Raw genomic sequence first — 15668 nt, forward strand, 5'->3', positions numbered from 1 at the left:
ATATATATATATATATATATATATATATATATATATATTTTAAATCTATATTTTGAAAATAGAGAGAGAAAGGGTGATAAATCTATACACACAAGGCTTTACCTTCCAGACTTGTTTGAAGAATCCGATCCCATGCATACCAAGCCCCAAGACAAGCAGTTGTGTCAAGTTTAGTGTTGGAGGTCAGCTTTGGTTCCTTCAAAACAATCTTAGCAAGAGTGGATAGTTGACAGGTTGATCCACTTTAGTATCTTTAGTACTATCTGCAATCAGTAAATCTAGAATGGTGCTAAAGAGTGGTCAGATATCTAGCAAAATCTATAAGTTCATAATCCCCTCCTTGACTTAATACTTAATTTGAAAACATTTTAATAAGACTAATAAGTAAATAAATATCAGTAAACCTCCCCCTAAACTTAAATTAAACTGTCCCCAGTGTAAATTCAGTCGGAGCTATGGTTAGAAATAAATCATAAGGACTCAATGTAACAAGTAAGAACGATATACCAGACCGGAATGAATGTCGACCGATTTATGGATATTGATATCGGTCGATGCAGGTTAGACAACGTCGAACGATGTCGACAGGTTCGTGTCGGTTTATACAGATGGCAATCGTTTACTCGGTTCTTTTTTTTTTATCATGCAATAATTAAAAACCAAAATCAATAGTATACCAATAACTTAATAAATATTACCTAATAGTGGGTTGCCTCCCACTCGGCGCTTTATTATAGTCATTTAGCTTGACTTTGGAGGTGTTTTGGCTAGTAATGTTGAGAACTGGGACTTGCTGGAAAACAAATATCCATCTCTTCTTTGCGCTTGTTGAACCATGTACCAGTGAAGTCTCTCATTGCTTCATCTCCTTTGCGCCATTTATCTTTCATTGCTGCAGTTGTGTTTTCAATCCTCTGCAATCTTTTCACCAAGACTCTCAAGGTTGAACTGATGTCTGGTAAGTGCGGTGTAAGTGTCAGCTGAGATCTCCTCTCTTTGGTAAGGTGTGTTGGAAATGTCGGATGACACCATTGGTACTAGCCGGCCTCAGTTTTTATCAGTGTCGATCGATGTTTGATTGTGAATGTCGATCGATTTGTTGTTGCGTTTGTCGATCGATATCGTTGCTTCTGGTCGACGGGCAATGTAACTCTGAATCTCCACCAACTCCTTTTGTATAGCTTCAACCTTGGAGGTCAAAGCACTAATGCTAAGATCCATTGGGAAATAGATGTCATCACATCTCTCATCAAGCCTCTCCTCTGTGGTTTCCAGAGCTCTATAGATCCCTTATACCAGCTTATCTATCTCTTCTCTGGTGTGGAAATCTGGTTGAGACTTCATCGTATGTGGGCGTGGCGAATTGGTATCGATCGATGCTGTCAAGCGGTTTTCGATCGATGTGTGATAGTGCCTGTCGATCGATTTGGTAGTCTGCTGTCGATCGATTGTGGTTGGCGTCTGTCGATCACGTTCTGAATTCTGGCTATGTCTTGTTTCATCTCCTCTATGCAAGTTGTTAGTCAATTGATACTATCATTTAATGGATAGTGGAAACCATCAAGCTTCATCTGGAAAGCTTATTTGTTCCTCTCATTGATCTCATCTTTTGTGTAGATCTCTGGTACCAGCTTGGTCTGTGTGAATAAGTTAGCATGCTCAGGAAGACATATGTAGCTTGGCTCATCTCTTGAAGCTTTTTCCAGAAGTCTTTTTGAACATGAATGGTAGTCATTGTACGTCCGTCTATTGCTATTGCGTAGCCATCTGGGTCCCAGAAGTCAAGCTTTATGCGCAGGTTGAATGAAGGCGTACTAAGCTCACTAGATCAGCTTTCGCCTTGCTCATAGCAAGAAACATAGTTCTATTAGAATGTTTTCAGGATGAGAATTAAGCTTTCGCTTTTATCAATCAATCCAAGGACAGGTTCTAGGTAGCTAATCTAAACACATGCATTAATGAAAAATCCTAAAGATGATTATCACAACTCAACAATCTATAGTTGGGGCTAATCCCTCATAACCTATTTAAACCCTAAAATCTAACAATGGAACTACTCAGACATGGCTGCAATTCATAACAGCAGTTAAGTATAAAAACTTCATTAAAATAGTAAATATATATCAATGGAGTTCCTATCACAAATTATAACTTTGGATCTTCTCTCTAATCTATCAAAATCCTAAAAACCTTTGCTGTGAAAATAGTATAACAATAAAAGCACCCCCTTTGCCGCTAACATGGCGGCAAAGCTTATATAATTAGGGTAAAACTCGTCAGGGGTAATCTTGTAAAATGGTGAAGTCTTGGGCTTCAAGTCAGCTGTGACCAAACGGGTTTTCTGCGCGCTTCACTGTCGATCGATACCAAGTTATGCGTATCGATCGATTCTAACTCTCCAATATCGAACGATTGTCGGTCTCGATGGTCATCTCGGGTGCTTGCTCCAAATATCTCCAAAATGCTCCAAAATCATCACTAATCTCCAAAACACTCTTGATCTTATAAATATAATAAATAGATTCTATAAGATAATAACTATTAGTAAAAAACACCTATAAACTATGGATGAAAATGGGTCAAATCCATAGTCTATAAAAAAACTAGAGAAATTACAACAGCATCTATAAATTTTGGATATGTATTATTTTGTCTTTTATATATTAGATTCTAAAATGCTATAGATTCAACTTAATTTGACTATTTTGTTTATTATTTACGCATAAAATTATATCTTTGAAGTTTTTATTTGTTTTGAAGCCATTTGAATGTTTTTGAATTTGTAGGTTTTTCAAATCTGAGACATATTTTGAAAGACTTCTCAGAAGACTTTTGGAAAACTTCTCGAAATACTTTAGGAAAGTCTTCTAATGCATTTTATGTTAGAAGACTTCCCACGAAGTCTTCAGGAAGTCTTCCGAAGTCTTCTGCCCAAAGTGGTACAAATTTTGGATATTTATTTTGTGTGTGTTTATATATTAGATTCTAAAAAGTTATAGATTCAACCAAATTTGATTGTTTTGTTTATTATTTAAGCATAAATAATTATTTTTGAAGTTTTTTCTATCTTGAAGTCATTTGAATGTTTTTGAATATGCAGATTTTTCAGATCTGAATCAGACTTTGAAAAACTTCTCAGAAAACTCTCGGAATACTTCTTGAGAAATCTTCTGATGCATTTTATGTTATAAAACTCCCCACGAATCTTCAGGAAGCTTTCTGAAGTCTTCTGCCCAAAGTGATACAAATTTTGGATATGTATTTTGTGTGTTTTATATATTAGATTCTAAAAAGTTATAGATTCAACCTAATGTGTTTGTTTTGTTTATTATTTAAGCATAAATAATTTTTTTTGAAGTTTTATCTGTTTTAAAGTCATTTGAATGCTTTTGAAAATGCAGATTTTTTCAGATCCGAGTCAGACTTTGGAAGACTTCTCAGAAAACTCTTGGAAGCCTCTCAGAAGACTCTCATAAGACTCTTGGAAGACTCTCGGAAGACTTCTTGGGAAGACTCTCGGAAGACTTCTTGGGAAGTCTTCTAATGTATTTTATGCTAGAAGACTTTCTGCGAAATCTTTGGTAAGTCTTCCGAAGTCTTCTGCCCAAGGTGGTACAAACGAATGATGTCAAGTGGAGTGCAAGCTTATCTATGTTGAGGAATGATATCTAGCTCCATGTGTAATAGTTTTGTTTATGGTCTATTTTATGATTTGTATGTGTACTAGTTTAGTTGTGAATTCTTTTGTAAACTTGAAGAGATGTTAATCAAATCTGGATCTCGGATTTCAACTATCGTATGTTAATCGCGAGAAAGTGTTGATCGATGATTCATAAATAATATCGATCGATACACCTTTCAAAATATCGATCGATAGAACTATCGTTGCGTCGATCGATGCTTCTTCCAGAAAGCTTTACGAACGGATTTGATTAATGTTCTCTAACTTAATAGACCAACTCTCATGTGTATCCAGCCAGTTAGATCAAACTAGTTTGGTTTCAGGTATTGAGTCAAGCAATGGCTTGTTCTCAATTAATCTTAAAATCTAAGTTAAAGGGTAATCAATCATAAACTTAGCATTAAGAACAACTATATGAAGAACTATATTTTAAACACCCTAGTAACAACTCAAGTTTGTAATACATAAATCAACCGTATGAGAAGCATAAATCTAACAGTAAAACTACTCAGACAAATACATAAGAGACATGGTTATGATGGTCTGAATAATACTGCAATAGATAAATAAAAACATAATAGAGTAAAGAAACAAAGAGAGTTCAAGATCTTCCCTCTCTCAAGGTGTACAGATCTATCTCAAGGTGTACATATCTATCTCAAGGTGTACAGATCTCTCTCTCCAAGCCTAAGCTCTCTCTCTCTCTAGAATAGTGTGAAGCATACCCGTCAACAATGGCTTAGAAACAATAAAATAGGGTTTCAGGTCATTCAAGGGTATTTTGGTAATATGTGTTGACTTCTGGGCCAAAATTGGTCACGAAACAGGCTTGGTTTGTTTTCTGGGATCACCGTCGATCGACACCAAGGGTGCACCGTCGATCGACGGTCCTTCATCTCCTCGGCAGTTTCCTCTCGCGAGGCAGACTGACCACTCTTCAGTAAAATGAGCATAACTTCTGCTATAAGATGTTGATTGACCTCAAACCGGTTGCATTTGAAATATTACTCAGAGCTCTATTATGTGTCACAAGATGGGCTCAATCTAACGGTGGGAAGGTCTCCATACATAGCTAGACATCTGACGTGTATGTGCAGTTCTGCACTTAAAAGGCTCCAAAACACACCAAAATCACCACTTTCCTCCAAATCGTCTTTGGACCTGTAAAAGTTCTAAATATACTCTATATAGTAGTAAATATATCTTAAAACACCTATATCATGGCTAATAATGGGTAAAATCCATGGTATATCATATATATTAGCCGTGTCGTTTATATAACTGAGCTATACCTCAAACATATCTTAAAATCAGAAAATGTTTATATAACCTAGCCATGTCGTTTAAATAAATCAGTCATACCTCAAACATACCCTAAAATCAGAAAATGTTTATATAACCCAGCCGTGTCGTTTAAATAACTCAGTCATTACTCAAACATACCCTAAAATCGGAAAACTGAATTCAAGTACTTTAAAAACTTATATTGAAGATCATCTCATCAATATCAAAAGAATACAAATCAACTGAATCTGTATAGTTTCTTGAATTTTCAAGTTGAGACTTTAACTTGATCTTGAGATATAAGTTCTCTTACGATCACTTATACAATTCTTACTTACAAGACTCTAACTTTAATCTTTTCTTAAATTTAAATCTCAAATCCTAAACTACAGAATTATAAAGTTATAAAAATTATAAAGTTTATCTTTGAACATTAAATCTGATATTTTTTATTATTTAAAGTTTAAGGTTTAGGTTTAAAATTTTGGTTTATAGTTTAGAGTTAAACTCAAATTTTAATCATTTAAAAAAAATCTTTTATTTTTAAATTCTATTTTAAAATTTGATTTAAACATGTAACTACATTCTTTAAATTTAAGCAATTTTTTAAAAAAAATTGAAAAGAACTAAAATTACAATATACATTGTTTTTTCATGATTATTGATTAATTTTAATCTAAGGGTTCAAAATTATATTTTTGTCTATCCTCACCCTTTTTTTCTCATTGGTTAATATTTCCTTTTTAAGAATCACAATTTATAGTCATTGATTAAATGAAATCTAAAGGCCAAAAATCATATTCTCATTTTCTTACAATTGACGGGACTTAACTTCTTCATCTCTCTCTCTCTCTCTCTCTTTAACTCTTTCTTCTTCTGCAAAACGACGAATCCAATGAAAGAGGGAGTAGCAAGATGTCGGATCATCATACATGACACTGGAGGAGAGAAGGCTTCTTCTCTAACCGACCACGATCGAAGACGACAACCAATGCAATAGATATGTCTCAGATTTTTGAGTTTTTAGATCTATGATGTTTATGCGACTGATTTATCTCTTGATTCCTAATCTATAGACTCATCTTTTTAGTTTCTCTTTTGGTTTCTAAGTTCAATTTAAGTTTGGATGATGAATCTTGAGCCTGCTAGAAGCTTTTTAGTAGACTTGGTTATAACAAAGCCATATTTTAACCATAACTCAACATTTGATTATAACCCATGTTCGGGAACGCGCTATGCGTAACGCGTGCGGCCGATCCGGACCTAGCGAGTTAAGAAAAAATCGGACTTAATCGTAGATTAATCGGGGATTAATTATAAGGGTATATATATATATATATATTAGTATCCGTAAAAGAAATCAGTGAGTGTAATGTAGTCTAGTGGTTAGTGCGCCTATCCAAGCTTTGGAGGCCGCGGGTTCGAGCCCCAAAATTGTTGTTTTGCTTCATTTTTCTATAGGTCACTTTTCTATAGGTCACTTGGTACTAGAAATGAAGATATGTTGAGCTGTTGCATCACTGACCAAGCAAGAGACGTGGTGGTATCACTGCATGTTGAAGTTGGCAGAACTATTGAGATGTCTCAGGTTTTGCTAGTTGTCACGAACTGTTATGGTGATTTAACAAGTTAAGGAGAAGCTTTCTACATCAGTTTTCAGTGTTACAAGCCTGTACAAGTGATGGTTCAAGATGATAGAAACTCGCTGAAGTAGGTTAAAGCCCACAAGAAAGCCTTCACTAGATGTCTTGTCCAGTGGAAGGAGCATCCTCCAGACCAAGTACTCATGCTATCATCCTTGAAGACAAGGATGTTCTGAAGAAGGGAGTATTGTGACAGGAATATAGCTGTCCGGTTTAGTATTTCAATATGGTTTAATAATTGCATTTATCAATTTCGGTTTATCTGTTTTGGTTTATTACAAACACTTATATGTATGCTTTGCCCTTTTACGGGAATAAAAAAAAACAAACATTAAAACAACTTCTTAAACCCTAACTCTCTCTATCATCATGTTCACCATCATTCACCATTGAATCTCTGTTCTTCGGGTTGATCCTTCTTCCTTTGTGGTCATCTTCTAGGCTTTGATTCTCCGATCTCCGGGTTCTCGGTGAACCTCTGGATTGGGTTTATCTATCATTACTTGTTTTCCTGTCTCAGTAGACGATTTAGCTAAACATACCAGATGTTAGAGACTTACTCAGTTCCTCCCACTTATGTTTTCCCCCATATCTATTTACACATTTTCTATGCAAGACTTGAAGAAAGAAATAGAACAATGACACTATAAACCACATTTTAATTTTTGTACATAATTCCAAGCAAATGAATAGATTGATAATTTGATACTAAGCATGCATACATGTGTTTTAATACATGTTTAAATTTTGGAAAGTGAGGAGATTGTTGGCGTTACTCTAATCACTCGTAGATGAAAACCATTCAACATTAATAGAGGATGGATTCGTGTCAACTTTCTTATGCTCATCTATCAATAGATGTTACTACGGTAGCTTAGAACGGCAGGGGTATCTTTGTTTTTTTCATTTTTTTTCTTTTATTTTGATTTTACATGATATTTTATTGACTATTATTGGGTTCACCCATAAAGTGAACCTCTAGGTTTACCAACCAATAGGATTGTGTTATTTAAATTCGATATCTTTTATAAAAGGAAACAAAATATTGTCAAGATATATTATATTTTAAAAATAAAAAATAAATAAAAAATAGTAGTAATTACAAAAAAAAAAAATTTTAACGTCGTCAGAAAAAACTAAACCCTAAATCCTAATCCTTAAACCAGAAATCCTAAAACCTAAACCCTTAGGTAAACCCTAAACACTTGGATAAATCCTAAACTCTAAATAAAAAACACTAAACACTAATAGACTCAAGAGTTTAAGGTTTATGATTTAGGGTTTTACTGTTTAGTGTTTTTGATTTAGAGTTTATGATTTATCCAAAAGTTTAGGATTTACCCAAAGATTTCAGATTTAGGGCTTAGGGATTAGGATTTAGGGTTTAGTGTTTTGCTGACGACGTTAAAAATATTTGTTTTGAAATTTTTTTTTCTGTAACTACTATTTTTTACCTTTTTATTTTAAAAACATAATATAACTTGACAATATTATGTTTCATTTTCTAAAAGATATCGAATTTGAAATAATGAAATTATATTGGTTGGTGAATCTAGAAGTTTACCCTAGGGAGGAACCCAAGAGTAACTCATAATTAGATATTGATCCGCGCGGATATAATTTAGTCAAATTTTCGTAATAATTATTTTAGATTAGATTATTTCATTTTGATTTTTTATTTGTAATATACTTCTTCCTTACAATTTACGTTATGTAGACAAACTCCTTATAATTTAATTTTGTTTTGATGTTAAGACTTGTATAGAATATATGCACACATTTGGTTGTTTTCCTTTTTTTTTTAATTTAATCAAACACACGTTTTGCTTAAACCATAAATATAGACACCTTTGGGCCATATGATCAAATTAATCGAGGTAATGGACACATTAATTTGGATGGAATTAAACTTTTAGTCTAATGAAATCGGCCCATTAGTTACATTAAAGTTATTATATCTAATAATATATCGGCTGAGTTCGGATGGTTTTGTATGGTAGAGTTTGGTTTTAATTAGTTTCAATAGGTTAACATCCACTATCTCTCTCTAAACGCTCCAACTTCTCTCTAGAAACACAAAAGAAATTGAAACTGCTTTCGGTGGCCGGTGAGCAAGTTGCCACCGGTCGCCACCCCCTTCTTTTGTTTTTTTTGTCGTGTATCATATTATAACTACTTTTCTCGATCTATGAGATCGATTTCTTTGTTTCGCCATGGCGATATCTTTTTCGCATAGGCGATATCTTCTTCGCATAGGCGATTTTGATGTGGAAAATTCACCCAAATCAGAGCTGTTTATCAATTCCATCTTTCTCTTCTTTGATATGGGTTGAACATAAATAATCTCCATCTTTCACTGTTCTTTATAATAAATTCCGTCGACTTTTGATCGGATACCCTGTTTACCGAAGCAACTTTACTTCTTTTTTATAAGAATCAGTCTTTACCGATCTCAGTCTTGCCATTTGGGCATATGGTAAAGCATCTTTGCTAAAAGAAGGGGAGTTTGATGGATTTATTAGCTCCTGTTGAAATAGATTCAGCAGAGTCGGCGTTAGAAACGGTCCGACACAGAATCATGTTTCAGTCTGCCCTAAGTTTCCTCTGGTTTAACATCGGTGAGGCATGGTCCCTCTGATTATTTGGTCTCGGCTTGAGTGAAAGGTGTTTTGGAGTACAAGATATTGGCGATTCAAGACGTTGCGGTGGTTTTAGGTGAAGAACGTCGCCGGAATTTTCTCTACAGCAGCGAAGGAGTCAAAGGCGGTGGAGAAAAGGATGGTGGACTCAGAATACGTGTCACCCACACGCACCAGGAGATTGCCACGTCGCAGTTACTCATCAACCAGCACTCATGTTTATGAAAGTTTTGTATTATATTATGTTTGTCAATGTGTTGGGCCTTAAGCCATTTCTGTACTCCATTTACCCCACGAGGTTTTAATGAAATCAGTTGACAAAAAAAAAAAAAAAAAAGAGTTTGGTTTTAATTAAAGTCAACGGGTTATGTTATTTATTTAACATCAAACAAGTAATTAAAGGGGAACTAGACCCTGATCTGCGCGGATATGAATTTTTGGTTTTTGATTATTTAATTTATTAAATGATCTATTTGTAATATTTGATCATATTATGTTCACTAAATAAATATTTTTTTGCATCTTAAACTATCTATTTTTTTACGAATGTGCGATATCATATAAAAAATTAAGTATATAAAGTTAATTAGAAAATTGTAAAAACATAATTTTTTTTTTTAGTGTGCGATATCATATAAACAATGACATGTCCAGTTAACAGAAATCATGATTTCTTTCATGTGTGATTTTTTTATTTGAATCATTTCGTAAAAAATATATTAAATTGTACATATTTTAATTAGAATATGTTTAAATATCTTTACCTTTTTATTTGAAATGCAACTCAATATTTTTTAAAAACAATTATAACAAAACCTTTGAAAATATTTTTAGACGTTTTTTGAAAAATCTGAAAATTAACATTTTAAATTATAATTATCCTAAAATATGATTAGTTTTGATGTAAACGAAAACTAAAATTATGTCAAAAATAATTATATTCAATGATAATAACAATTTAAATTGATTTTTTTAAAAAAATACATTTACAAAAATATTGTTTGAAAGAAAATTCATTTATCTTTCAAAAATATTATAATTAAATAATAAAAAATATAAATAAAAACCATAAATTTTTGCAAATGACAAATGAGTTATATTATGCTAAAATTTTGTTTAAAGTTATACTACCGATAGGAGCAAATACCATAAATTTTTTTAAAAAACATATCAATTCTTAATATTTTTTGAATAAATAATAATTTTTAAATTTAATAAATTGAAAAATAATACCCGTACGATTATGTGGGTTAAAATCTAGTTTTATTGATGCATGTTATATATTAGTGCTGCAAGTTTTAGATAACATTTTAATGATGCACGTTTTGAAAAATCTCCATTATTAAAATTATGCACGTAAAGATAACTTCTGAGTTTTTTTTGTTAATTAAATGACATTACGTTCAAATTCATTTAAAGATATTTCATTAATGTAACTGAAAAAGATAATCAATAAAATAGGTAGTTTAAATTCATTTAAGGATATTTCATTAATGTAACTGAAAAGACAAAAAATTAAATAGGTAATTTAAATTCATTTAAAGATATTTCATTAATGTAATTGAAAAAGACAAACAAAAAATAGGAAGTTTAACTAATGAAGTAAGGACATTTTCAAATGGGTATTTCTCTTTTAATAATATAGATATGAGTCTCATATAAACTGTCTACGTCAGCATAAAAAATCACCCAATCATGTTATAACGTTTTGCCACGTAAACTCCGGTTTGCCTATGTTGGGCTTTGCCTTTTTTTAAAATTCGTCGTGTTATACGAATGTGCCAGAAAGCCCATAAAAAGTCGAAGCCCTTACCTGATACTCGCTGACTTGACCTTGCCTTCCTCATTTCTCCAAACCCTAATTTGCTAGATCGATTCGTGAAACCCTTTGCTCTTCCTCTTCTTCGTTTCCGTTTCATGATCTAATCCACGATCAATCAATACATCTTCCACTTCGTTTCTCCCTTTACTCTCATTTATGGATTCTCTTAGCTTTTCTCATTCTGATTTTATTTATAAAACTCTTAATCGGAATTTGATTTCTATCAAACTTGGTTGTATATTGACTTTTCTAGATTTTTCCATCATGATTTGGATCGTGGGGGTGAGGTCACCGTCATGGAAATTCTTTTCATATGCAATATACTGGCATTTTTAGGCGGTAGATCATGCATGATTCGGGACGATCACCGAAGCCGATGAATCTGCGAATTCTCCTTCAGGTCCGACGTTCATGGACCGCAAGTTGATGCATCGGATTGAGCCCATCGCAAACGGCAAACCCTAAGCTGTGTGCCGTCTCTCGCAGGGTGTTGGTTCTATGGTATTGGTATCATATGGTATATCAATGTTTGCAGAAAGGACAAAGTTCGGATCAAGCTCTACGCCTCTAAGCGGACCAAGTTCATCATGGCTCACTATTCCAGGATAGCTTGATTCTCTCTCACGCACGATGGGCATTTGTTGGCCACGACCAGCTCCAAGGATACTCTGGTTCGGATCTTTAATACTATCGATGGCACCTTGCGGCAAGAGCTATACTTTTACTTAATCGAAAGGTGTGATCTTTGTGGAATAGTTAGATTGCAACTCTGGTTATTAGAATTTTTTTTTTGTGAATTCCTTTCGTTTTTGCACCTCAAATCCCAAAATTTTAGGTGGTACTCATGAGGAAATGTGTTAATCCCTAAGTAAGATCGTTGTCAAGCTTCAACTCCAACATTCTCTCTGTAACGGCTTCATGTGGAATTTTGCTCACATGGTGAGATCACAACAATGAGATTTCATTGGCATGACGAAGCTTTTGATAAGTACTTATCTGTGCACGGTCCTTATCTGGATGATCCTTTGCGAATCCTTGCTATTCGCTTTGGTACTGCATTTTTTTTTTCATTATTATCATACCAATGTCCATTTAAGATCTTTTATTTGGGTTCTGTGATTATTCTACTGCCATAACATGTGCTAGATTTGGTTTTATTCTGGATGAAGAACTGAAACAAGCTGCTTCAAGTGAGGAAGTGAGGGTAGCTCTTGGCAAAGAGGGGATTGGCAATGAAGTATGTATCTGATCTTCGTGCTTGCTGGATATAGCTGATTTCGCTGCAATCTTTATTGTTAGAGGTTTAGCGTTACCCAACTTGATTTCTTGGTGCAGATTGACTTGATGATATCTGGCGATGGAGCAGTTTCAGTAGTAACAAATCTTTCTGACCTGAAGCTGTTTGGGGTTGTCTTTGCCTTACCATCTTCATCCGAGCCTGCACCATCAGAGAAGTTTAGCAGGTACATCTCATTTCTACTCTTAACATTCGGGAACTTAGCAAATTGGGTTCCATGACGCTGCTATTGCACCTTACATGGATGTAAATGTGTGTGTTTGTCTGTTTGACGGCTTAGCTTGCGCCTTTCGTAACTAATTTGAAAGCTACGGCTCTGAGCCAGCTGTTTTGTTCACTAGAAAGCTACGGCTCTGAAACAATGCTTTACGAATAATCGAATTAGTACTTTATATTTAAATCATAATGAAGAAAAGCTCAAAAAAGCAAAAGAGACTATGTTTAGGTATAATTAAAAAGAGACTATGTTTAGGTATCACTTACTTATTTAGGATGGTAATTTATCTTATGTGGCAGCTTAAAAATCAATTAAAAAAAATGTTTGTCCAAATCCAATTGTTACGGAACATTATATTAACCCAAAATATAAGAAGCGTGTATTCTTTCTTTAAATAAAAGTTACAGAACAACTTAATATGATTAATATATATGGCAATTAATGACTATGAATAATAAATATTTGATAACAATTTTCGCATACTTCTTCGTATTTGTTTAATTTTATATTATTAAAAAAATTAAACAATCACATTAGGGCAAATCTCCAAAATAGCACTTTCCTAAGTTTATATCACAAAAATAGCATTCAAAAACTAAAATGACCAAAATAACACCTTTCTAAGTTTATCCTTTGAAAATTTTAATTTTTTTATTTTTCAAAATTTGAAATCTTATCCCCAAAACCTCATTTCTCAACTCTAAACCCTAAACCCTAAACTCTAAACCCTAAACCCTAAACCCTAAACCCTAAAATCTAAACCATAAACCCTAAACTCTAAACCCTAAACCCTAAACCCTAAACCCTAAATCATAAACCCCACCCTTTAACTCTAAACCCTAAGTTTGTGACTTTTGATAAAACATTAAGTGCTATTTTTGTGACTTTTGACCTTGAATGCTAGTTTGGGAACATAAACTTGATTTAGTGCTATTTTTGTCTTTTTCTCATCATATTAACCATATAATAAAAAATAGAATTTTTTTTATATGTTATATTTTGAATTTTTTAAAATGACTTTAAATTACAAAAATGATGAAACCTTATATGTTATATTGACTTTAAAATACAAAAATGAGGAAACCTTACATGTTATATTTTTCTTATATGTTAGATTTTTTCTTATATGTTATATTTTGAATTTCTTAAAACGACTTTTAAATTACAAAAATGTAGGTTTCCTTAAGCGTACGACTAAAAGCATTAAAATGACATTATCCTAATTCGATGGTTGATGACTATGAATAATAAAGATTTGATAACAATTTTCGCATACTTCTTCATTTTTGTTTAATTTTATATTATGAAAAAAAATAAACAATCACATTAAACATATAATAAAAAAATAGATTTTTTCTTATATGTTATATTTTGAATTTCTTAAAACGACTTTTAAATTACAAAAATGTAGGTTTCCTTAAGCGTACGACTAAAAGCATTAAAATGACATTATCCTAATTCGATGGTTGATGACTATGAATAATAAAGATTTGATAACAATTTTCGCATACTTCTTCATTTTTGTTTAATTTTATATTATGAAAAAAAATAAACAATCACATTAAACATATAATAAAAAAATAGATTTTTTCTTATATGTTATATTTTGAATTTTTTAAAATGACTTTAAATTACAAAAATGATGAAACATTGTATGTTATATTTAAAAAAATTTAAAACCTTATATGTTATATTTAAAATTTTTTAAAACGACTTTAAAATACAAAAATGAGGAAACCTTACATGTTATATTTTTCTTATATGTTAGATTTTTTCTTATATGTTATATTTTGAATTTCTTAAAACGAATTTTAAATTACAAAAATGTAGGTTTCCTTAAGCGTACGACTAAAAGCATTAAAATGACATTATCCTAATTCGATGGTTGATCTGAAACCTTTGAAAACCATATGAAAGATAAATATGAAAATAATTCAAATGTGGAAACAATACTGTTCACTTTTTTTCAAGAATGTGTTCGGTGAAAAAAAAATAAAATTTTTGTGTCATAATTTGTTTAATGTTCAATCTGATCAACCCATGATATATTAATTATAGTTTAGTTCCATAATTTTTAATAAAAATTGATCCGGTCCATCAGAAAGAAATTATATAATAACAACAAAAAATGTTGTATATGTATAAATAAAATAATCAAATATATAAAAAATTATCGATAATATAATACAAATAAATTCGTCTTGCGCATGTCTTATCCTAGTCTTATTATATTTAAAATCTGCATTTATTTTCTCGATGCTCAAAGTAAAATGTCATCTCAAAATCTAGATTCAATCTAACCCTAATAAATACTTCCGCAGAAACACTGAGCAAGCTCCTTGCAAGTTAGATACTTCATAACCGGACACATGTAGTTTTTTCTTTTGTCAATATTAAGTAATTAAATTTAATGTATCAGCGACGTTTTTTCACATAAGACAGACACGACTGCGTTGATCGTAGTTTTGATAATTTCTGAAGATGAATATAATTACGAGTGTTACAGATCGAAATATTGATTGAGATAAACGAAAGACAAAGGTATACGTCTTGTGTAACATCCCTTGTTCAAAAACGCGCCCTAGGCGGCCGTATTTTCGCCGGAAACGCGTGAAACGGTGACACACCGTGGCATTTTTCTCTAATTCAGTTGTTCATCGGAAGAAAAATAAAAAAAATCCATTGTTTTGTAGATTTGTTGTTCGAAATCACATGTTAGGTTATAGATCTGCTCAATTTGTGTTACAATCCACAATATTAATAAGAAAAAGCTATGAAATCTTTAAAAAAAAAAAAAAAACGACGGCAAGAATCGCAGAGCCTTATATTAAAGAGGAGGTCGCTTTTGTCTTTTCTCATTTCATTTAACCTAGCACTGAAAAAAATACAAAAAAGCCAACATTGTTGGCCGAACCCAGGTTAAATGAGACTTTTGGAAGGAAGCAAACCACCAGACCACAAATAATACATAAACATATTTTAAATATTATCTTATGTATATATAAACGCCCTAAAACTAATCTCCGATTAATCTTCGATTAATCTCCGATTTTTTCATTAATCGCTAGGCGCAACCCGAGCGCA

General features: G+C 32.4%; 1 protein-coding gene across 1 annotated transcript; it reads left to right on the forward strand.

Annotated features, from left to right (window-relative positions):
• The first annotated feature begins 11921 nt into the window (after window positions 1-11921).
• Window positions 11922-12875, forward strand: LOC106325373. The gene is made up of 3 exons (XM_013763429.1): window positions 11922-12120; window positions 12240-12307; window positions 12406-12875. Exons 1-3 carry the CDS (start codon window positions 12024-12026, stop codon window positions 12586-12588), a joined length of 348 nt encoding a protein of 115 aa, XP_013618883.1. The 5' UTR covers window positions 11922-12023; the 3' UTR covers window positions 12589-12875.
• Window positions 12876-15668: the final 2793 nt, after the last annotated feature.

This window comes from Brassica oleracea, chromosome C2, assembly GCF_000695525.1.
Source record: "Brassica oleracea var. oleracea cultivar TO1000 chromosome C2, BOL, whole genome shotgun sequence".
NCBI lineage: Eukaryota > Viridiplantae > Streptophyta > Magnoliopsida > Brassicales > Brassicaceae > Brassica > Brassica oleracea.